Source organism: Colius striatus, chromosome Z, assembly GCF_028858725.1.
Source record: "Colius striatus isolate bColStr4 chromosome Z, bColStr4.1.hap1, whole genome shotgun sequence".
NCBI classification, from domain to species: domain Eukaryota; kingdom Metazoa; phylum Chordata; class Aves; order Coliiformes; family Coliidae; genus Colius; species Colius striatus.
This window is the reverse complement of record NC_084790.1, coordinates 51,400,143-51,424,293: the sequence shown is the minus strand read 5'-3', so window position 1 is coordinate 51,424,293 and position 24,151 is coordinate 51,400,143. Positions and strand designations below refer to the sequence as shown.

The window sequence follows — 24,151 nt, the reverse complement described above, 5'->3', positions numbered from 1 at the left end:
CAAATACTAGTTTTTAGGCATAAATAGAATTAGTAGACAGATTGAGTTATACCTGTATTTTTAACAGAAAAGTGGGAAAGTGTTAAGGTTCTTCTAATTCCTCAGAAAGTAAGGGGATTGTATGGGCTGATATCTGAAAAGCTACCGTGTCCTAAACTGCTAACTGCTTTTCTGACTTCATTAGAATTTGATCTAGTTCGTCTCTGAATAGATACTCTACACAGCTGTTAGAAAAAGGACACTACAGGCATCACATACCATAGCTCTTCCTTACCACCCCCTAGTCCAGGCATTTGCAACAAAAGAAGTGCACAGGCGTGCTAGCTCGAAAGTCTTGTAACAGGACTGGTACATTAGGACTCTTGACAAATATTCCTTAAAAAGTTTGCAGCGGGCATCTATTTGTGCAGTATCCTGACTCAGTGGTGATTAAAGGAGCTATACTCCCTGTGCTTTTCTTGTCGGTTTAGTTAAATTTGGTTATGTACCTTATTTTTCTCTCCTTTTAAAAAAATTATTACTTTTTTCATTATTATCGTAGAGTGTAAAAACAGTGATGACTGCAGTTACTCAGTGATCTCAAAAGGCTTCATTAAAAATACAAAATTCATGGGTACTGTGGTCTAGGCTATAAGGCTTGTTAAACTTCTCCCTCATCTCTGAAGAGTAAAGCTGTGCTTTCAAAATGTTTTAAGTTGGCTTTGCTGACAAAAGTAGCATTTGTCCAGTATTTTGTGCAAGGAACTACATTGTAGTACTAGTCCATCTAAAGTTAATGTATGATGGGAGATTGGCTTTAGCACAGGAGAGACTTGCACTCTTGAATTTTTAAGAGATCAAGCAAGCACTCCTGGTGACAAAAAGGCAGAGGCAGTATGGTACTGTGGGTAGGGAATTGCATCTTTAGGCCAGTTTAACACATGACACTGGCTTGAATTTACTTGTATATGTGTCCATCTTACACATATCAGTTGCTTTAATGTTGTGTGACTCACTCTGTAACTTAAAATATTTGTGTATCAGTTATCACTAGGCACTTTGACTAGGATTAGGTTTGGAATTGGCATGTGTGATTATAAGCACTTGAGAATTTTGGGACTAGGCAACCTTTTTAAACTTAACTAATATGTATCTTAAAACAGTTAAAATAGCAACAAAATAATCATTGAAGTGTAACATTCCTGCTTGAGGGTTTCCGGAAATAAGAGTGAGTGAAATCAAACTAGCATGTGAAAAGGTACTGCTGCTACACAACCCAAAATGGTAACTTTTTGTAGCGTTCCTATTAATCCAACTATTGTGTTTGCTCAGTAAGCATTCCAGAAACTCCATCACTGTATGCTTTGTGTAAATTATAGTGCAGCTTCTGCTGCAGACCTCATCTTTTGCTACAAAGAAATCAAATAACGGAAAAAATACTGAACTGTTGTATTTATTTGGCTCAAGTCATATGTAAGTGTGGCTCATCTGGATCAAGAAACTCCTGCCCTGTTTGTTATTTAGTTTACCCTGGAAGTTACTGAACCCTCACTGAAATAGATCCTTTGAATGCTTCTGATTCACTGCAGAGCAAGTTTAGTCAGGTTGCTTTAAGTCTTTTATTTAATCTCACAAAAGCTAGCTGCTGTCTGTCTGCTACCTTATAAGAAGGGGACTGTGTTCATGGCAGTTACTGGTGTCTGAAATAGTAAGGAAAAAAATTAACAAGTATTACTTCAGTAAGCTGGTCTTAATAAATTGCACTCTAAACTTATCCCCAGTGAGAAAGAGTGAAAATGAAAAAGAGGTCTAGTTTAGAAATGACAGAAAAGAAACTTCAAAAGAGTATTTGAAATAGATTTTATTGTCTGTGAATCAGTGAAGGGGCTTTCAGTAAGGAAGCTAGTTGAGTGAGCTTTTCATTATTTAGTAAAATAATCCATTTGAACAATCCACTACAACAAAAAAAGGCAAAGTAACAGCATATTTTGGATCTAGATGTGAAATATGAATGTACAAGGTGCGCAGCTTTCTTAATTGTAAATTAGGGAAGGGGAAGCTTTCCACTGGTGTAAGAGAGAAAAAAAAAATTCTGAATGGCTGACTGTTTCTGTATGCATTATAGAGATGAATTTAGATGAGACTGGTTTGGAAGTTAGAAATATTTTACTTGTCTGCATGGAGTTGTGTTTTTGTGAATCAGAGTAGTAGGAAGTGTGAAACGTGGAGATACGGTCTTCAGAAAACCCTTTAGAAATTGGAGAGGGGGTTAAGTAGTGCTCCAAAGTTTGGACACACTTGAAAGGTCAGTTGTAGAAATAGGAAGAGAACTAGGGAAGAACAGGAGTAAACAAAGATTTCAAGACAATTAAGGCTGACTTTTGGGGAGGATGAGAGTATTTTTATTTCTGACTAAGAAGATGTCATTGAAAACATGGGAAGTGATTTTAAAATGGCTGTCAGATATAAGTCTGGGTAAAGTGGAACAAACTGCAAGGATTATATATAATGAGTTTAAAGATCAAACAAACTGTTTTTAAAGAAGCAAAGAATATAGATTTAACTGGAAAAAGAGAGACCATGTATACATAGTGAACAGAAAGAAAGGGTGCTAAGAAGGAAATGCAAAGCAGATTCAGAAATAAGATATAGAAATAACAAGACTTTCATAGTGGAGTTAAGTGGAGTTAAGAAATTTGCTTTAAACACTCTCTAACCCCGTTTTCTTTCAGTAGAAATAGTTCAGATGTTTTGAAATATCAAGATAGGTGAAAGTAAGTAAAAAACAATTAGATAGTGGCTATTGGATTTTAAAATACATTATTTCATAACTCCTTTCTTTCTTAAACTTTGTAATTACCATGATCAGTGTCTGAATTTCTTTTTTTCTGTTTAATGCTTTTGGTTATTAAAATCTAAGGTTTGGTATTTCAAGAAATATTTTCATTCTGATTAATTGCTTCTTTTGGTTTACAGAAATTTCAGGACATTGAAGAAACCCACCTTCTTCGTATGAAAGAGATTATAGAATCACTGTCAAATACCATAAAAGATATTCATTTACAAATAGGAGAGGTAATTTTTATATTACCATTCGTTTGTTTGTTTGGATTGTGTTTCGTATTTTTCTTAACTATTAAATGGAATATTTTCTACTGTGCTTTTGATGCTTCCAAGATCACGTCTTTCATATTATAGTAAATTCAACATAAGCTTTAAATTCAACATAAGCTTTTTTATGGCTTCCTGTTGCATTTATAAGTTCAGTATCACAAAATAAACAGAATAAGTGTGAATAAATTTTGTCTTAACAGAGAATAAGAATTTTTAATTTATTTCAAAGTTCTGTTGCCTAGGTTAAATTAGAACTGATTTCACACTAATTAAGACACTTGTGTTTTTCTTTGACTAAAACTTGAAATTATATCTTTGCAAAGTTTCAAAATCTTTTCATATGCTTTGAGTTTTATGAGCAAGAGATTTTTAGAAACACTAGTTAGTCTTTATAGTACCTTTTCTTTAGACATAAGTTGGTTTAGTTAATAATCTTTACAAGTAGTCCTCTATGTTTAGATGATTTGAAGTGTAGTTTTGTTCGCATACAGTTTAATCAGTATTTTTCTCAATTTTTTCTTCCAATGACTGGTGGTCACAAGGGTCATGCTATTTACTTCTAAAGCATATACATGCTGCCTAATTGAGAAAACTTTGTATTGAAAACATGTGCTTTTTCCTTTGTCAGAGCAAAAACATTACAACAGTAGTGTTTTCACTCAAGCAGGTGGGAGCTGTGATAATACAGTAACAGTTCACACCCTTAACTGGTGTTGGCTGAAGAGACTGCTTGTCTTCCTGACATTGTAGTGGGACATATTGCCGACATTCAGAAAATGATATATACGGAAGTAGTTTAGATGAAAGAAATGGAAGTAAATCATAGACCCTTCCAAACATTGTTTCCTTCATCACTAAATTCTATCTGTATTACACTTGCTAATACTAAAGCAAAAGAGAGATCTTCTGGATACAATGCCTGTTGATTTCTGGAAGGTCTGTAATGTATTTTAGGTGGAAATTTGAACTTTATCTCCAGAAAAAACCTATTTTTTAAAGTTTGTTATGTTACTGTAGTTACTAATTTTTAATTTCCTTTTGTGTGATCGTTTTTGATTGGGTTGGTTGTTTTTTTTTGAAGGTGCACGAAGAGTTTATTAATAACATGGCAAATACTACAGTTGAAAGCTTAATACAGAAATTTGCTGAGTCAAAAGGAACAGGCAAGGAAAGACCTGGTAAGAGATTAAGAAAAACGGAATAGGAAATGGTAATTTTAAAAGCAGATTGTCTCTCATAGTAGAAGGTCAAGTCCTTGTTACTTGTGTGTTATATTTTTAGTGTACTTATAATCTCAAATTCTCAGAATTCATTAGCTTTGATATTAAATGATTCATAGAAATTGATAACACACAATTAGCATCACTATTATGTACACTTAAAAAGAATCTAAGAACCAGCAGCCCAGTGATGACTCCCCAACATTGGGAGTGGGTGCAGAATGAATACTGTTTATACCTGCAGATCCCTTTTTGTCTGCCAAGAGATCCATTTGAGCAGCCAGTCACTAGTGTGGGCAGAATTCATTAGCTTTGATATTAAATGATTCATAGAAGTTGATAACACACAATTTATTATGTACATGTAGTATTTGTATTTATGAAACATAGCAATTTATATCTCTGATTCCCACTACATATACCTTCAAGGAAGCTTTTAAGCTATACTGTTGCGTAGTACATCAATGAAATTTATCAAGAGACTGAAGTTCCTTGCAAAAACTGTGTTGTCTGGTACATGTTTCTGCAAAAAACTATATTTTGAAGTTTATATTACATTTTATGGAAATATTCAGAACAGTTGTCTGTAAAGTTGCTTATTGAACTGTGGAACAGTTGCATCAGTTTATATAGTTAGGTTAAAAAAATGCATTTAAATAGATTGCATGTAGATTGTTTCTTTACTAAGTAGCAAATCAAGTAGTATTTTCTGAAAGTACAGCTTGTTGGGTGTGATGTATTAGACTTTCCTGGAGTGACAGAAGAAGACAATCTCACGGTACTGTGTATGTAGTGTTACTGAAAAAATAAAAGATTTCACTTAAGTATTTGGACATGAATACACATTCACTTCCTGTGTGAATACAGGGCTTCAGTAGTACCATTTTCTGTTTTCTTCAGCACTGGGAATCCTGACTAGCATCTCAGTCTCCTAGTACAGAAGCACAAAGGATTTTTTTTTTTTTTTTTTTGCAGAGCAAGGACATATATAACAGAGTAGGTGCTGAGAATTTGTGGTGTTGGATATGATTACTAGGTATCTTACAATGCTTCTCTGAGGTCTTTTAGTCCAACATTTCATGTTCTTTCTGTGATCCAAAAATGGTGACATCTGAGTGGGCCGAGATGAAATAATATGTGGAACAATTTTTAAACGTTGAATGTGTATCTTGCAAAGATTAAGGAAGAAAAAATGTGAACGTCAATGGTGTAAGTTTAGCTGGTTTGGGATCAGGGAAAAGACACACGAAAGTTCAGAAGTCAAGCCTCTTTTAACTGACTGTTGCTGAGATGTCACAGCTAGAGATTGCAGTTTTGCATTTAGGATTCTGACTCCAGGATTACAAATACCTTTGCTGATGCATCCTAGAGCACTATGTAATTCAAATCATACATGTCATTAGTGTGGTTTTTCTGCTGGGCAACATAGTAATCGTTAAAAAAAGAAACACCTCACTTTTTAATTTACTGTGAGAAGTTATGCATGCTTTGTGCTTATTTGCTGCTTACAGAGTTCTTCAAATTCCGTTTGTCTTCTGTGGGGTCAACTAAAAGCTTTTGCCATAGCGAATTTTATTTCTTCAATTCTTAATAGTGAAGTATTCTAAGGAAAGATAGTGTGTTTAGTGTACAAATTTATGCACCTTGAACTTTTTAAAAAGTGCTAAATTATTGTATCGATATCTACTTTGTAAAACTATCATAGTGCAGAGAGAAAGCACAATCAAGTTCATCAGTAAAAGAGTACAGGTTAACAAGAAGTCAAATACTAGAAGCATAGACCACTAGTGATGTTAATTATGGTTACTGCTTCTGTTAAATTCCTTTTAATTTAGAATCATACAGCTTTGGCAATTACAAAGATTTTAAAGGCAAAGTGATTTATCAACCTTCTAAGAATGAAATGGAAACATCCATTGTGGTAAAGACTGCTTTTTCTTAATTAAAAGAATACTTTTCTGCATTTGACAAGTGTTTTTAATGGAGAGATATTTTAATTAATGAATTGTCAATGTGCTAGTGACCCATGTCTGTTCTGAGGGATACCATTAGGAAGCTCTGTTCCTGCAAAGCTAACACATTTTTTATTTTTTGAAGTCTTAAAAAATAATGCTTTATTTAAATATGGCATTTCTGCTGATAGCAATGGGGACTTTTCACAGGCTGCAAAACTGTTGATAAACCATAGTATTTACCATTTGGATCACTATTTGGATCCTTACAAGTTAATGCTGTCAGCATTGCCTCTTACCAGAATCATAATGCATTAAAGCTTCAATTTAGTAAACTTTTAAATAGTAAATTGTATCTAGGCTTTAATTCAACTGATTTCTGATTCAGTGAACTCAACTGAATTATTGGTTATTTGATTATTATCTTAAGTGACTGTCTGTTGGCAGGGTGGGGTAGTGCAAAGTTTGATGTGAATTTATGACATGCTATCAGATTCTTTTCTAGTTGCTTATGTGGGCATTTTAGTCCTAAATATCCATGCAGTGTTCTACTTATGTGTTTTTTCCAAAGTGACTGCAAGATCATTGCAGTGAGTGGCAATGCAAGTGGGAAGCTAGGGCAAATGCTGTAAATGCACAGTTGTACTCACTCTGTGCTAAACAGCACGTGTTCTTCTAATGAAGAAATGTACAAGATGAATGCGATGTAGTAGAAAAAAAAATAATTAAGAATAACTGCATTACCCCTAAGAAATTTTAGAAACAAATTAGTCCTTTCTCAGAGATTGAGAGGTAAAACTAGGGCCATGGATTATTGAAGGTTGCTTTGATTAAAGCTACTAGCTTTTATGTGCTTGAATAATGAACCCTGCTTTGAGAGAAAGACTTGAAACAGTACTGGCTGTAGTATTTATTTTTTCCATGGGTTTGTTTGATAATGTGATAGTATATAGCATTTATAGAAAAGCTTTTCCAAGACACTAAACAGTAACAAAGTAGATGAAAATAAACACTGAAAATGCCTATTAATAAATTTTTAACAGCTCTGCAGGACATCCTTGAGCTTCTTTTCCCTAAGGAAGTGTAACAAAGTATGTATTTACTTTATGTTCTTATAAATGATTTTCTTTGTATTTTCTGTAAATATTGTGACTACTTTAATGCTACCAACCCTTGTGATTAGGTGCATAAATACTTGAAGTGTGTCACAGTTCTGTAGCCTGTGCTAACACATAATTCTACAAAGAAGGCTGATTGAGGAGTGAGTTTAGTTTGTCAACACTGACAGTATCCGATAGATTCAGAAAACTATTTTTTTGTAAAGTAAGGCAAACCGTTGCTATTATTTCAGAAGATAATAGAAGAAATTAAATGTGAATGCACAACAGGTGATTTTATAACAATAAAAAATATGCAGAAGAACTTTTAAACACCTGAGAATAGAAATAACATTTTGAGATGTGTTCTATGCTAATAAAGTTAAGACCTGTACTTTAATTACATAAAGTTAGCAAAACCTTATATGGAATCAATATTGAGAGAAAGGCTTGGAGGTTTTCATTTATTTATTGGAGAAATATTTTTCTTTTAAGATACAAAATGTTCGTTTGACAGAATTAACTGAATGGTCTTTTCGAACACGGATTTTTCACAGGTAGCATTCATAGCAAAATTGGAAGGAAGCATATTCTTTATTTTCTGTCAGAAGATAAAACTTAATTGAAACTCTGAAATCTGGAAATACTTGGAAAACTTTATAAATAGCTGTACATGTAATTCATTCTTAGTAGACTGCAATGTTAGAGAACAGCAATGGATTCACCACAAACTTTTTGAGGAAACATGGTTTTAAACCACAGGAATCTAAAAGGACTTAAAACCAAGCTCAAAACTACCTATATTATCTAATAGTCTACCTTTCTAATAACTTAAATAAGTCCTTAACTGTGCTTGTAATAGTCTATCCAGTATTCATGATCACTAAGTTGTGTGGCACAGGGTCCCAACTCTAATTAACTCATAATTTCATTGACAATAGTTTTGCAATGTGACAGTGCATTATACCAGGACAAGCTGCCATTGGACGACTTCTGCATTGAATGGTTGGACAACTATGTCTGTATGTCATACTCTCTTGAACAAAAATATTTATTCTGGCATTCAAAAATGAATTCTCACTTGACTTGTATTTGACCTTGTGTGTCCATGGTCATTCTCTGGAAGTGCAGAATCTCTTCTGCTTTGTCTTCATTATTTTTACTGTTGTCTTAATTGTTACAGATCACCTGGCTGGCATTCTGTGTCATTAATTCAATTTTAAGTTATGGATATTGATTTGTATGTGTTTTGGCAACGTAAGATACAGTGGGATACCACTTGACTTGTTGCCTAAATTGTTTGAGAGTAGGAAAAAAGGAAAATGTCTAAGCAGTAGCCAGTTGAGCTGGCTGCCCAGACATAAGCCCAGATTTAACCATAACAACAAAATTTGAAATCGCTGTCTTTTATCAATAGTGTTTGTAATTTAAGTTCTTTATTTAATGTTGAAATAAATATTTTTGGGGGAAAGAGGATATCTAGAAAAGCAGTGTAAGAAATGCAATTGCTATCATTAAACTTCCTAAGACTTGTTAATTTAGTTTCCGAGAGTGTTTTACTGTCATACCTGATACCATCCTGTGTAATTTTTGGTGGCCTAGTTCAGAAGAACAGACGAATAGAAAGTCACTCTTGTCACATGCATTTGCCCTCTTGGCAATCACTGACTTTTATACTATTATGCATAATATTGTATAATAATATGCACATTTTGTGTCTTTAAATGCTAAGACATATTTCAAGGTCAAACCTGTGCTGTGTTGGGCTCCAAGTAGCTCTTTAGGCAGAAATGTGGGGAAGGGTGATTTTGTGGTAACCCTTAATAACATGTCTCTCAATCATATTCCTGTCCTTTCAGACTTTCTCCCTCCACAGAGTGTCTCTCACTCTCCATAAACTTCACAGAAAAAGCACACTAGGAAGAATTTCATATTGACTTTCTTTGCTTATTGATGGTACATGTGTGGAAACTCATATGCTAATTAGTACTTCCCATTTGGTTGGAGTGGAGAGGTGGTTAAGCACATACACTTTTCTTACTTTCCTCACAAAATTAGTCTTCTGTACAAGTAAATAGGAAAATGTTTACAAAGCACAACAGGAAAATGTTCCCATGGAGAGGATTTTGTTTAACGAAAAAAAGATATTTTTCTGTTTGAAAAATTATGGATACTTTAAAATTTATCTTCTTCTGTTTTTTTGTCATTGGGAAATGAGTCTCATTCAATGTTTTGACCTCTTGACAATTTCATGGGTTTAAGTTCAGAACTTCAATAAGAAACCATACCCCTCTTGGGACAGTGTTTGACTGTTACAAAGACATGATTCTTTGAAGCAATATTTAAAGTTGAGGGCTGTAATTTAATATATTTACAATGTCTAGAATCTTAGCTGACTCTTCTTTAGGAAGAAAACTATTTGAATATGTCTGTACCTTTCTTTCATCACTGCATACTTGCCTGGTCTGCCTTCAGCAGGTGAATTAGGCATAACTGTTCAGTACAGATACTTAGATTTCTGCTTCTGCTCAGTATTTTCACACACATGGTTATATAGCTTTCACGAGACTTTGCTACTTTCAACCCAACTGGATGGAAAAGTAGGGGTTTCAAAGGCTTTATAAAAGTAAGAAGTTGGATAGAGTAGAAGAACCCAAACTAGACACACTATGTAAGGGAAGGGCAGTTGCAGTGACGTAAGTTACTTATTTAGAGTTAGCAGAAGGTTGAGTGTGTACTTGTATATATATGTGTATGCTGGCCACCCACTTAGCCTATGGATAGTTCAAAACCAACCACACCTCAGATCCAGTTCTTAATGTAGCTGAAAAAGGAAACATGCAAGAGCAAAGCAGAAAAGGATGAGAAAAGGAGCCGGGAGTGGTCTGGAGTATGGAACGTGAGGAACATGGCATCCTGAAGATTATGTCTTTGCTGACACTAATTTTGCTGCTTACAGATATCATGCCACATATCATGAGGCTGAAACTTCCAGTGTTTGTTGCGTATTCAGGTTTTGCAAGTCAGTGGCTCTCTAACTTGAAATGTTGCCCTATGTATGTAGTTATTGTAAAGCTGCTCAGATTATGATCCGTTCCTGCATTTTTTTCTCTGTAAGCTACCTGGAAATACTGTCCCTTGGGACTAGTGTGCTAGCTGTATTTACAGAGCTTGTACCCACAGCAACAGAAAAGCCTGAGATGTGATCCAGTGAACCGAGTTTAGGGCTGGAAGACCAGTAACAGAATCAGGGATAGAACTGATTACATGTTAGTTGATGCTCTCCTTGTATATTAGTTTCTTAATTTAAAACCAGAGGTCCCTTGGAAATGCTATATATGTTGCTACTGGTAATTTTCTTTATGTTGCCAATATCAGCTCTATCTTTTCTGTTTCAAAAGGAGTACTATAACTGTGCTATAGTTTTCTTTTTTGAATGTGTTTTTTTTTAAAAAGGAGGATTTAGTCGAGGCTTATGCATTTCAGTCCCAAGCATCAGCTATAAACTGGTATATAATCCTGAGGATGTTACAAAGAGTAGTCAGAAATTGAGTGATTATTGTGGTGCAACTGTGTATTTGCAGAATTAGATGAAAGGATAAATGGATAAATTTATTTAAATATCCATTGGATTGGCCTATTAATAGACCAGTTGTATTTTCTTTCTGTTATCCTCTTTTTGGGAAAGCAGAGCAGACTGAATCCACAAACTAGTGTTTGCCTCTCACACCCTCTTACTAACATGATAAATATATCAAAAAATGTGTGATTTACCTCAAAGTTGGTAGCAACCATTCATGTTCAGTGTGCATTCATACAAATAAGCTATGCTTGAATTTGGTTTTATTTCATTTTTTAAAGACATCTAGAATAAGAAGTCCTTTTCCAGGGAAAAAGAACATTCTCCATATCTTTTTTATAACATTACTTCTCTTTTTAAGACAGGCAGTAAACCTGAGAAGTTAGTAATGTTGGGAATATATATTTTAGCTGCCTGGCTTCTAAATTTGAAAGCTTGAAATGTTTTTGACAAATATGTTACAGGATTGGATGATAGCGAGGAAAAGATTGCTTATATGTTTGTGTACATACAAAATTGACCTTTGTGATGCAGCTTGACATCCAAACACTAAAAGCAGTCATTTGTTTTGACAGCAGAATTAATTGAGGCTAAAACAGTCGAAATTCCACTTGTATCAAGCTGTTCATTAGGAATTGCTGTCTGGCTTTAGTGCTGTCAGAAAAATAACCTGTTCTGCTGTGATTAAATAGCAGAATGATGGTCGGTCCACTGAATTTGAGAGAGAGGTTGAATAAACTTTCTACTGCGGAAACAATTCAGAAGTGACACGTTGCAAGGGGGGTCAGAATGTGCATTGATATCCAGCTGAGCTGTCAACTGGCACTGAGCCAGGCACGCAAAGCTTTGCCATTTGAATCAGCATGTGAAGCATATGCAATTTTTTAAAAATTGTCCTCCTTTCATGCATGATTTACACTCTAAGAGTCAAACTTTTACTTTTATCAAAAACAAGAATATGGTTTGTTATTGTATTTGTAACTACAAGTACAGATGTAAGGAAGGTCTTTTAAAATGTTTTTCTTGAAACAGACATGTTAATGTTTATATGAGTGCATGCGTGTGTGTAAACTGATTCCTCAGGATGCGGGGAAGGGCAGATTTTTTTTTTGAGTGAGTGTTTCCAGTTACTGAAAATTAAATGTATTTAATAAAAAATATGTGATTGGGTGGGATAACATTTCTTTCCATCATAAATACCATAACTAAACTAAAAAGAAGACAATTTCCAAAACCAAATGCTAAGCAGTTTTTAGTTGAATTGTTGATTTTGTGATTTGTTTACCTTTTTAACTCTACAGTTTTCCAATTCATTGATATACTTACTGAAGGATCTTTTCCAGAGTATGATGTAGTATTATGTTTTCCTTCCTGGTTATAGTAGTTGGCTTATATTTGCAATGTTTAAGAATCCAAACAGTAAAACTGTCTTTCCTCTTTATTAAGGAAAGTGCAAACTATTTTATTGTTTTAACCTTAATAAAACATTCTCCCAGTGTTCTTCACAGAGGTTTTGTGTAAGGACTATACAGGCAGTTGGACAACCTATCTGTAGGTTTTGTTGAGATGACTTTTTTAATTATTTTCAAGGCAGTTGACAACAAACTTCACTGTCTTCAAGATACTTCTAGATAAATGAAGTAGTAGGTGTAAGGTTGTTATTTATAAACTCTCTTTTGTATACAGTATACTTTGAAAATACTGTTCCTATAGACATGGGCTAAATATATAGTAAATATTGTAGTGTAATTTAGAGTGCAAATAGATTTTCTTCATTTATCTTTGAATAAAATCAATGTCTCCTTATTGCTAGCCATCCATATTGTCTGTTAGTGTCATGAAAATGTGCCACATATTCACATGGGTCTTAAAACAGGAAAAACAGTACATGTATTTTCTGGACTGTCTACAAGATGCATCCCAAACTGCAGACTTACCGTTGCTTAATTTATATCAGTGTCACTTATTGTAGGATATTAGATTTCTTTTTTTCTTTTCATTTATTCCAATTACCTTTTGCCGTTTCTGTTCTAGCAAATTCAGGCTTCCTTATTTTGAAGAGCTTAAGAACTGAGCCACTACTGATTTACTTGCTTCAGTCTCTGCTCAAGTAGCAGCTGTTTGCTTCCATGTGTCTGTAAAACCATCATCCATTTGTCCATCCTTCCTGTCCATATCTGTCTCAGCTGATAGAATGCTATGAGCTGCAGCAGCTTGCCTTGGAAAATGCTTTAGAATAGTGCTTTGTGGGAATGTTTACATACAATTAGAGGAACTTACTGATTTTTTTTTTTTTTTGAATTCTACTCCTTGTAGAATACTAAATTCTCATTAGCATCCTGATAGGTAGATATGTATCCATAATAACTAAAATACCACTAGATAGTCACATCTCATTCTGTTATAAAGTCTAGCCTTCATTTATGCACTGTATTAATTTCTCCTATTGTCTGTGTGTACAATAACAAATACTTTCAATTCTATGTACAGGTTTTTGAGATGCTTAAGCCATAGTCACCATTGTATGGATTGTTGTAACAGACAGACCAGACTGAAAAAAATTACCTTGAGCTTGAAACTATCCATGCTTAAGCCAACAAAACGTTAATTCAGAGACATTTGCAAAGGTTGGACTAGATCTCAGATCGACAATTTTACTCTCTCTAATCAGTGTCTTAAAGTGTTTATTTTTACAGTGCTGCTCTAGTTCTAGTATTTGCTTTTATTTTGTGCTCATATGAATGCTTGAGAATAGACCTCTTTCTCAATTGACATTGTTGTCTTGTTCAGAGAAAGAGAACGAAAGAAAACTCAGTGCTTTGACTGTAGTACTGCAGAATATCACATCATTATTACACTATGACAACATCTAGATGGCCCTTTTCAGTTCTTTGGGCTCCTGTGTGGCAAAGACTTTAGAGACTGCTTCAGGGAATGAATGGCTTCAGTCCCCAACATCAGCAATACTTTTTAAATGTGAAACAACTGCTTTTCTTTCTTTGGATGTTGCCATGGAAGTGAGTCTGCATACTTGCTTCAGAAATTTTGGTCATTAGGTTCTGACAGATTTTGAGCTGAAATCCCTGCTGATGTTAAGCCTTTGTCTGTACTTCAGACATGGGACACAGCTCTGTAAAGAAAATTTTTGTTTCATAGAAAAGAAGTTGTGCATCCACCTTAAAATCTTGAGGTAGCTGTTACATAAATTATTGTGATAGCCAGCACATAAGTTTGTGCACTTTGACTTGCAGCTATGTTTTACACTTGTCTGGCAATCTCCATTAACACCAGGCCATTTAGAGTTTTTCACTTTAGACGTTAAAATGCTTCAGAGAAAAAAAGGCTTTTGAGGATTTTTTTGCAGTGATGGTGCAGATGTTTTTGTTTCCATATATAAAAGTGGGCAGTGCAGTGGAACTTCTTAAGAGAGCATTCAAATTCCTTACTGATGCTGTGTTTCCATAGCAATATGTGTGCCTAAGGCCTTTTGGCTGGCTAGGAGACTGCAGCTAGTTCTAGCAGGAGATTATGTGGTCACAGTGCACACTTCTGGCTGGGCTACAGTATTATTACCTCTTTGGGCACTTTCCTGCAGTTGTAGGTTCAGGAGATGAAAAGGAGAAGGGACTGCTATAGAAACTGTGGATTTTAGTGAAGCATAAAATAAGGTCATAGGTATCATTAAGAAGAAAGTGCGTTTAAAGTTCGAAGTTAAGTTAATAGACCTTAGTGATTTGGGTTTTTTTGCACAGCTTCCATCTTGTTACAATCTCAGACAATTCTTCAGTAACTGAGATTCTTCATTATATTTTATAATCATGTCTGTAAGAAAGGAATATCTTGTTGCAAGAGTTAAGTGAATTTTTCTGGGAGTTGGACAGTTTTTATGCTAATTTGATCTTCATATCTATGCTAGGCATGAATGTTTGTCTCTTCAAATAAAAGATTTTATCAAGCTGTAAAAGAAAAACCAAAAACACATGTTCAAAGCCAAATGTTAAGCAAGTGTAATGGACAAAAGACAAGAACCTGGATGTGTTGTTAAAGGGAACCTTTGCTTTCTGCATATGTTACAAGTGAAAGTTGTAGATACTGATCTGAAATAAATATGTGGTTTACTTGAGTCTTGAATATTTAATCTATTGATTAAAAGTCTGGGGATTGATCTTAGTCACTGTTAACAGTAAAGAAAAGGTGGTATTCTGAAAAAGCTTGGGTATTGTTCTTCTCTAAAAATATGTTTAAGTCTGTTTACAGTTTTTTCCTTCTGTTTTTATTTTGGAGATGAGTGTTTGTGGTTGGTTTGGCTTTGAGTTTTTTTTTCCTGGCCAAATGGGAATACAAAAAAAACTGTATTTGCTGATTTGTCGAGCACATTGACTGTGATTTACTGTGAATTTAGTGGAGAGCAAAGATAATATTGGAAAACTGGCTTATAATGCCAATGTATTTACAATATTTAGTAGAATGAGAGATCTGTTACAGAGTTCTATTTCTTCTTGTCATATTAAATAATTAGACTTGTATTTTAATTTGGTAATTTAAAATCAAAGGGCAGTCTTTTGATATTCTTGCTCTCAAGAGCTTCATTTGGATGCCAAACAGTTACATTATGATAAATGTAATATTTATCCCATTGATGGAATTCTAGTTTGATTGGGTTCTATTTGAACCCAACATTGATGGATTCAAATTTAGTTTTACAAGCATTTCTTTTTAGTTACTGGCAGGAAGAATTTTGCAGTCTCAGTCTTAATTACAGTAAATACAAGTCATTTCTTTGAGCACACCTTTTTTTTAAAAAAAATCATTAGAAGACTGAAATTTCAAAGAAATTATCTGGTAGATTTTATCTATCTAAAATAATTCAGTTTGCTTGACATCGATGAGTATTGAGTTATATTGCCAACCTCTCAATTGTCTTTCAGTTGATTTGACACAAGTTTTTTCATTTGTAGTTTTGAGAAATGCTATTAAAATGTACTATATATACCTAGTTGGAGCCAATGTTACCCTCTCTCAGAGTTAAATATACATTCTGGGATTTACATTAGAAATAGAATCATTTGAGGTACTTAACTGCATGAATCAAATACAAATTAATCCCAGTTGTGTAATTTAAAATGCTAATTCACAGCTAAATCACATTGCAGCATGAGGATTTGCTATGTACTATTTAAAGACAAAATAAGGCTTATAGTTTCCATATTCCTCATATCTGAGATATGTTTATATCAGCTATTTATTTCAAAACCAAGAGTATGACACATTCGTTTTGAAAACAGTACAAGTGAAAATCCTGGAAAATGCTTTGAAACACACCCTTTATTTTATGTGAAAACAGATGGAAAATTGTACGGCTCTTGTTTTTATGGTGGAGGCTCACAAATAATAACTTCATAATAAAAACAAATTAATCAGAGCACTTATTAACAGGCTTGTGTTGGGGCAAGAGTGAAAGTAGTTTATATATTTGAAATTTCCACAGTCACTTTGCTTCCAGTTTGTTTTAATTGAAACTTTTAAGATTTTAAACTCTCACAAAGTAGTTTCAGTAAGTTCAGGGGAACGATTTTGTGTGGCTTTGAGCTTTTCCCTCTCTCTCTTACCTGTAATGTGCTTGTATATAAACTCCAAAGTTATTACAGAAGTGTAAGTAACAACCTCTCTGTCACGATGCTAGCATGCTAAACTTTGGGGTTTTTTCTATGGATACAGTTACTAATTCAAACATGGGCCAAAGGGCTCATTACTGGTATGGGCTGAGTTTTATTTGCAGTTGCGTGATTCTGCCAACCACTTAACAAGATCTTAGGAAAAAACACTGTTTTTTCTACACATTTGTTCTCTAAAAGGGCTCTTATTGGGATTAAATATGTTCTTTACCTTGCCAAATTGAAAAAACAAGGGTTAGGATTCAGCTTTGCAGCGAGAATGAACTGTTACATTTTATAAAATGTAATTGAAAGACAATAATGAATTTATACGATATTCTCTGCATTTTTCATCCTGTTTAGAGTTAATGGATTTTTGAAGGTTTTTATCTTCATATTTGCTGTGTTTAAGACTCTTCATGCCACTTTTCACTGTCTGAAGTAATTTGCCCTGAAAAGGAAGCAGGAGAACTAGCACCACAGAATTACCAAAAGCTAATCTCAAACTTGTCTACACCTGTGCTTATTTTTGGTTTTCATTTTTCTTTATATAGCTTTTCATTAAAAGAAGATAAATTGAAAACTTTTTGCTGACACTATATTGTAGATGTAGTTTTGAATGAAAAGATTACACTAATTAGAGATATTTCATGTGGTTGTAATTCTCCCTCTCTAGTATGCCCTAGTAAGACCACATCTGGAGTTCTGTATCCAATTCTGGGCTCTCCAGTTCAGAAATGGAGAGTCCAGCGCGGGGCCACCAAGATGATTATGAGACTAGAACATCTCTCTTATGAGGAAGGGCTGACAGACCTGGGACAGTTTAGCCTGGAAAATAAGAGAGAAGACTGAGAGTGGATTTATCAATGCACGTAAATACCTAAAGGATGGGTGTCAAAAGGATGGGGCCAGTCTTTTTTCTGTATCATAGAATCATAGAATGGTGGGGCTGGAAGAGACCTTTAGAGATCATCTAGTTGAACCTCCCTGCAGAAGCAGGTCAACCTAGATCAGGTTGCACAGGGACTTGTCCAGGCAGGTCTTGAAGACTTCCAATGAAGGGGACTCCACAACCTCCCTGGGCAGGCTGTGCCAGGGCTCCCTCACCTTCACAGTATTTTTTTTTCTTATATTTAAGTGGAACTTTTTGTGTTCCAGCTTCATCCCATTACCCCTTGTCCTGTTGCTAGCTACAATAGAAAGTGTAGAAAATAGAAACTGTAGTCTCAAGTGACAGAACAAGGGGTAATGGGCACAAGCTGGAAGTCCCAGTTGAACACCAGGAAAAACTTCTTTATTGTAAAGGTGAAGGAGCCCTACCACAGGCTGACTTGGAAGGGTGTGGAGTCTCCTTCTCTGGAGGTTTCCAATCCCACCTGGATGATTTCCTGTGTGACCTGATCTAGGTGACCCTGCTTTAGCAGGGGGTTGGACTGGATGATCTCTAGAGTTCCCTTCCAACCCCAACCATTCTGTGATTCTGTAATCACATAGGAAATGTAATTGTGTTTAGTGAGCATGCACTAGTATTTTACTTTTTCTGTATGAAAGAGTGAGACTCTTTAATGATGTGTTGTACATGTTTGATTTTCCAATCCGTTTGACTGTTAACAGGGTAATTGTATTTTTCAGTTACCACCACCATTTTTTAATTACCTAATCTAGCATTTTTTAGGAAATATTAATAGTCATTAAAATTTCAGTTTGACCTAATGTGTATTTTTGTTCTTTTCTCTAAGGCCCTATTGAATTTGAAGAATGTGACACATCCAGTGCAGTTGAAGGTGAGTTGTTGTAGCATGGTTACTTTGGTAAGAATGCTGTGGATAAGGACTTGAAACTGACAGAAGAGCATTCAGTGTGTGAGTTTGTAGATATTTACAGTACTCTAACAGACTAAAAAGCAGTTCTCCTTTTGAGAAACAAAATCCAATGAAAGCAAGACCTATGATAGTCTATAATCATAGTGCACAAAGGTCGAGAAGTTTAATGTTTCTTACAAGTATATTTTGACTAAGATTCTGTCTTTGCAGAGGCCTGGATTTGATTTGCTTATGATTGTGATGTAACTTAATTTACAAGTGTCGAAACACAGGCCAAGCTTTTTCCATTGTGACCATGTTAGTTGTACCAACTCTAATGTAGTGTTATAGCTGCAAAGCTTTTTTTCGTTGCATAGCTTATTTTGCTTATGGGATTGTTTTATGTGGTTAAGAACTACTTTATTTGTGTAAGCTATGTATTTACTTGTGGGACAGAGGAGTTGACAGTATAGCTATAACAGCCAACAAGTTCTAAGTTGCCGAGACTGCAGCAGAAATAGAATCATAGAATCATAGAATGATAGGAATTGGAAGGGACCTTTAGAGATCATCTAGTCCAACCTCCCTGCAGAAGCAGGTCAACCTACATCAGGTTGCATAGGAACATGTCCAGGTGGGTCTTGAAGAAAAGAGTCTCCAAGGAGAGAGACTCCACAACTCCTCTGGGCAGCCTGTGCCAGTGCTCTGTCACCCTCACAGTGAAATAGTTTTTTCTTATATTTAAGTGCAACTTTTGTGTTCCAGCTTCATCCCATTACCCCTTGTCCTGTTGCTAGCTACTATAGAAAAAAAGGGATGTCCCAACCTCTTGACACCCACCCTTTAGATATTTATAAATGTTAATAAGATCTCCAAAGATTTCAAATCTTTTTTGACTGCAGAGATGATCCATGTTCGGGAACTATCCTCATACTCCCTTTGTCATTATTTTGGGCTTTATAAGGCACATAAAGAAAATAAAGCCCAGACTAACATTTAAAAATAATTTTGGATCAAGTTATGTTTTTGTTAAAATGTTAAGCTGAGTTTACAGCTAGCAGATTTGACATGCTTTGAGTTATTTAACCTTGAAAAATTCCAAGTGGAAAGATTCCTTATGTACTGTTTAGTGTATTTCTATTAATTATGTGCTTGTATTGTCAGTTGTGAAATTTTGGAAATCAAATTATTTCCACCATTTTGTTCAAAAGCATGCTGTCAATAGTATCATACATTAGAGCAAAATTACAGGCAGGCTGAATCAAATGTTTCCACTTAGCTGTTTTGTTTGGTAATTTACTTTGCTTCAGCAAAAACTGAAGAGAGAAGCCAACATGACAGCAAGTCTGATGGAATATTTTAATGTATTTTAATTTTCGTACGTTAAACAGATATGAAAGCAAATAGAAAAGAAATGAGAGAAGGGAGGCATGTTGCTATATGCTCAGTGAGTGCTAACTGTAGAGCTATCTACAGCACTGGGAAATGGTGAACTCAGCATCAGCTGAAAAGTCAAGAGACAATCTCTGGTTTTTTACAGGACCGAGATCCTATTTCTTAGAAGAGACAGGGACTTACAGCTATCATGAGCAGGCAGGGAAGTAACATGATGTTGAATTGCAGTAGCCAGGAGAGTCAGAGTTCAGTTTCTGATCCAGGTGCATTGCCTATTCAGGATTGGCTGGAGCAGTAGATCCTCTTGTCTTCCTATGCCCAGAGTCCCTTTCCTCAAAACAGACAGTACAACTATTTTCTGTTTTAAAAAAGTGACAGTCTGCATACCCAGCTTGGACAGTTGCATGTACCATGCAAATCCATTTTTGTAAAGACTATTGTTATTAATGTGTTGAACCATATTTTAATTGAAAATTTTATTAGGATGTTACTTAACAACAAATTGAAATAATATTCCATTCGTTTGGTTCCCTACCTGGCTGTACAGTTAGATTTTTGCATCACTTGTGCTAGCATTTAAAATGTGTCGGCATTGTTGTGCACTCATTTGACATTGCTATATACATACTTCCCTCTTTGATCTTTAAATGAAAAGTTTTTGTTCCACAGGGGTAAAACCACGGAAGAGGAAGCCTTTTGGTTTATCAGGAATAATGAAAAAAGAAAAAGATACTGAATCTGTGTAAGTATATTTCCAACTCAAAGCCTTGTCTTGTATGAAAACTAGTAAAAGCATGGTAAATTTTATGAATATTAAAACATCAAAGCTATTTAAGATTTTTTTAACTAAAGTTTTTAAGGAAATATAAATATATTTGCAACAGTCTGCTTATATTTCATACTTTGTGCATAGTTAAGTATATCTTCCATATTCTGTGTCTGAACATTGTAGGTAATGTGATACTTGTGTGTACTCATAACAAAATAATAGCTGTGTACATGAAAGTACTGCATGCTTGTGTTTACAGAATTGAAGTTTCAGTTACTCTTTCATTAGAAAAACTGATGTGGACAGTATCGAAGAACAGAAATATCTTTGAATGTTGTTTTCAGTGCATTATCCACACATTTATTTGTAAAAGATGATCATTCTAACTCACAACTGATATCTCACCCATGTCCTTTGTCATACTTGTTGCATGTGCTCTGTCTCCAGGAACTAAAATTCTCCAGAAAGCAAGTTTGAATTGAAGTTCTTAGATGCACCGGTCACAGTCTACATTACTAGTAGTTATGGTCACTATACGCCAGTGTTTGTGGGTTTTTCATCATTTCTAGATGTTTTTTCTTGATAGAAGTATTTGATTTAACAGAAAATAGCTTACAGTTTGTCAAACTTAACAATATAGAAATATTCTCAGAGGCAGTATCTGCATACATGTTGTCAAAAATTACTTGAAAAAATATTTTACCAGCCTTAGTTTTTAATATCATGCTGAAAAATTACTTAAGAACTGCAGATGCTATTTATTTGCACAGAAAAAGTGCCTTGTAGCCATTTTTCTTTTGGTGTTTAACAGTAATACACTTCTAAGCCATACTGTTTCTCCTCTCTGTCATTATGCCTTTAGGACTAAGCTGTTGGGGTTTTAAGTAATTTCTCTATATTTCTGTTCTCTCTGTAATTTAGTCTTTCCCCCACTATCTCTTGTATTTCATTAAGCTGGAGTAAATGATGAGAGGGATTTTAGATATAGTGCGATTTTGGATAGCAGTAGTCTGAGAATACATTTTTGTTTCAAAGCCTCCTTCCATCCATTTTTTGGCAGATGATGCATTGTAATCAGGCCTAGTAAAGTTTAATAGCTCATACTGTAGTTTTCTGGATGCAGTAGATGCCTGGATGCTCTGAATTAACTCTTTCCAGGTGTATAAATCAATACATCCAAGTTGGAGATCATATTTTCTTTTGACTTAGAAAAAAAATTTCTAGTATGGGAAACACTTTCTACCTCTGTCTGCTTATCCATTGTGGTATCTGAATACTTTTCCAAAAGCTGCATTTTTCTAAAGAAATTTTATTTAATGTTGGAAGATAATACCAGTGTCCCTTTCTTTAAAAAAATTTGGTTTTCATGGTACAATGCTGTCATCAGAAAATATAAATCATCTCATCTACTTTGAGATGGGAAAATTATTTGTCTTACTTTCAGCAAGTTAAACTGAAATTTATATTATTTTATTTGTTTCTATATTTACACACAATGCAAAAATAATTAGAATCTGAGGTCAGAAAGATAGAAGTGCCATGACATGAAATTGACTGCCTGTGTAATACATACCATAGATTTTTACAGATATTCTTTCATTAATCCATAACTTCTAAATGAACTGGAATTCAAGTGAAATATTCTAATAGTTATTTGTGATATCCTTAAAAAGATTTATTTCTAGTCTAAATTTTGTCTGGTTTCATCTTCAACTGATGCTGCTGTTACCGGCTCTAAATGATAAAACTCTGTTATTATCAGGAACTTATTTGCACACAGAAGTCGAGTCCTTAAGTCTCTTGTTAGATTAGGCTGTAGGCCTGTTTAGTTTGTGTAGGGCAGGCTTTATGCATCTAGAAAGACTCTTTTGGTTTCTAGGCATTTCATTTTATCAATACAGTTGATAAAGTGTTGACCTCTAAACTGGGTGTCATGACTAGGAATGTTTTTTCACACGGAAATACTAGACACAGTTACGGTACTCTATTACATACTGCAGTAGGATTTCACTGCTTTGTATTATTTAGTTGTTTTAGTTCTTACCTGTAATCCTTAAATTCTCTTACAGAATCCCCATTTGCTAAAGTGTTATCATATACTGAAAGCATAGCCTTATTCTTTAATCTTAAAAGGAAGAGCATGTGTCTAGTGGTGTGTAAAAGCACATCTATCTAAACCTCAATTTTCCACTTAATCAGAAATTTGAAAACTATTGAGTTCTCCTTGGATCCAGGGAGGTGCTGTTGGTGCTCCTCTGAGTGATACTACATCTGCCATTACTTTTTGAAATCTATTAGCTCACAAATTTTGAAAAGCTTCATTGTGGACTGAATGGCTTTCATTGTAGTCTGCCTGACATCTTTCATATTTCTTAACTTATATGGGCTTCAGGCTGTCTTGTGTGATACAGACACTTTTTAAAAGTCACATGTCAGAAAATCTGAGAGAAGTTTTAATAATTTGTCTCTTCAAGCTGTAAAATAACTTTGAAACTCTGTTGCTACAAAATTCATTTAGCCAGCAGAGGGAGATAGGACGTAAGTCAATTAGAAACTTGGTCACATATGTTTTCTTTTGTGTGAGGCCTTTCAGAAGAGATGGGATCCCTCATCTCACTACCACTTCCTTAACAGGCTGTACTGAGTTTCATATTAATTCTGCCGTGTTAGCTAGAGAAAATTATTTAGATTGCAATAATTCTGGAGGATTTTCCTCCTTTTTTGTATAAGTACAAGGTGAGGATGTTCAGTTTGATTATATAAAAGCAATATTGTTCAGTTGCACTGTCATTTACAGCTTTATTTGTCAGGATTCAAATTAGAGAGAATTTGTGTGTTACTCAAGTATTCTCACATTCTGTAAATGGAATTGTGTCTGGTTTTTGTAGACATCAGAGAGAATCAACATCATTCATTTTTCAAATACTACTGCTTAAATCAGAGTTATAGTGGAAAAGTATAACACTTATGAATAATATGCTTGCAATCATTGTCTTTCTGCTGGCTTTTTTTTTTTTTAAAGTGCTTATTAAGAGGGTACTTTATTCTGGCATCTTCTGGTGCTTGACTGCAACTGTGCTTGATAAACAAACTAAGAATGACATTCCAAAAGAGGGAAACTATGACTTGAAGAATAGTCTTAATTTCTTTAGGAATTGTTTATTGTCCAAAATGTTTTGCAATTGCATGCTAACTATTTTGTTAGGATTGGTGACTTCTACTTATTGTGCACATAAACCACATAGACCTGACTCTTAAGGTATATTCATCCAGAGTACAACATGGTCTTCCTGGTTTTCGTTATAATTGTTTGTTTATTTTTTTCACTATGATGTGAGTTTGCTTTTACGGTATTTCTTGTGGGTTTTTCTTCTGCACTGTTTTGAGCATAAACTTTCAGCTCATTCAGTTCAATGTCGATTATTTACAGTGGAAATTTTAATAGAGTCTGAAAGGCAAAAGGGTCAAATGCAACATTTCTAATCAGTTGAAAATATTAAAGGAAGTACCAGAATTGTATGAATAAAATAATTTGTGCTTTTTTTTTTTTTAAATAGGGAGTTTCCAGATGCAGACTCTATTGTAAGTA

At 34.5% G+C, this 24,151-nt stretch overlaps 1 protein-coding gene across 9 annotated transcripts in view; it reads left to right on the top strand.

The window, feature by feature from the left end:
- The window catches only part of FCHO2 (FCH and mu domain containing endocytic adaptor 2), an 84,083-nt gene that overhangs the window by 25,104 nt on the left and 34,828 nt on the right, over window positions 1-24,151 (top strand). For all 9 annotated transcript variants that reach the window (XR_009820806.1, XM_062017409.1, XM_062017408.1 and 6 more), the window contains 5 exons: window positions 2,956-3,054; window positions 4,175-4,271; window positions 18,336-18,380; window positions 20,463-20,535; window positions 24,120-24,144. Coding sequence is in view for 8 of the 9 variants with exons in the window: in XM_062017409.1 (XP_061873393.1) it covers window positions 2,956-3,054; window positions 4,175-4,271; window positions 18,336-18,380; window positions 20,463-20,535; window positions 24,120-24,144 (339 nt within the window). In the remaining variant the exon portion in view is untranslated. The remainder of the gene's footprint in view (window positions 1-2,955; window positions 3,055-4,174; window positions 4,272-18,335; window positions 18,381-20,462; window positions 20,536-24,119; window positions 24,145-24,151) is intronic.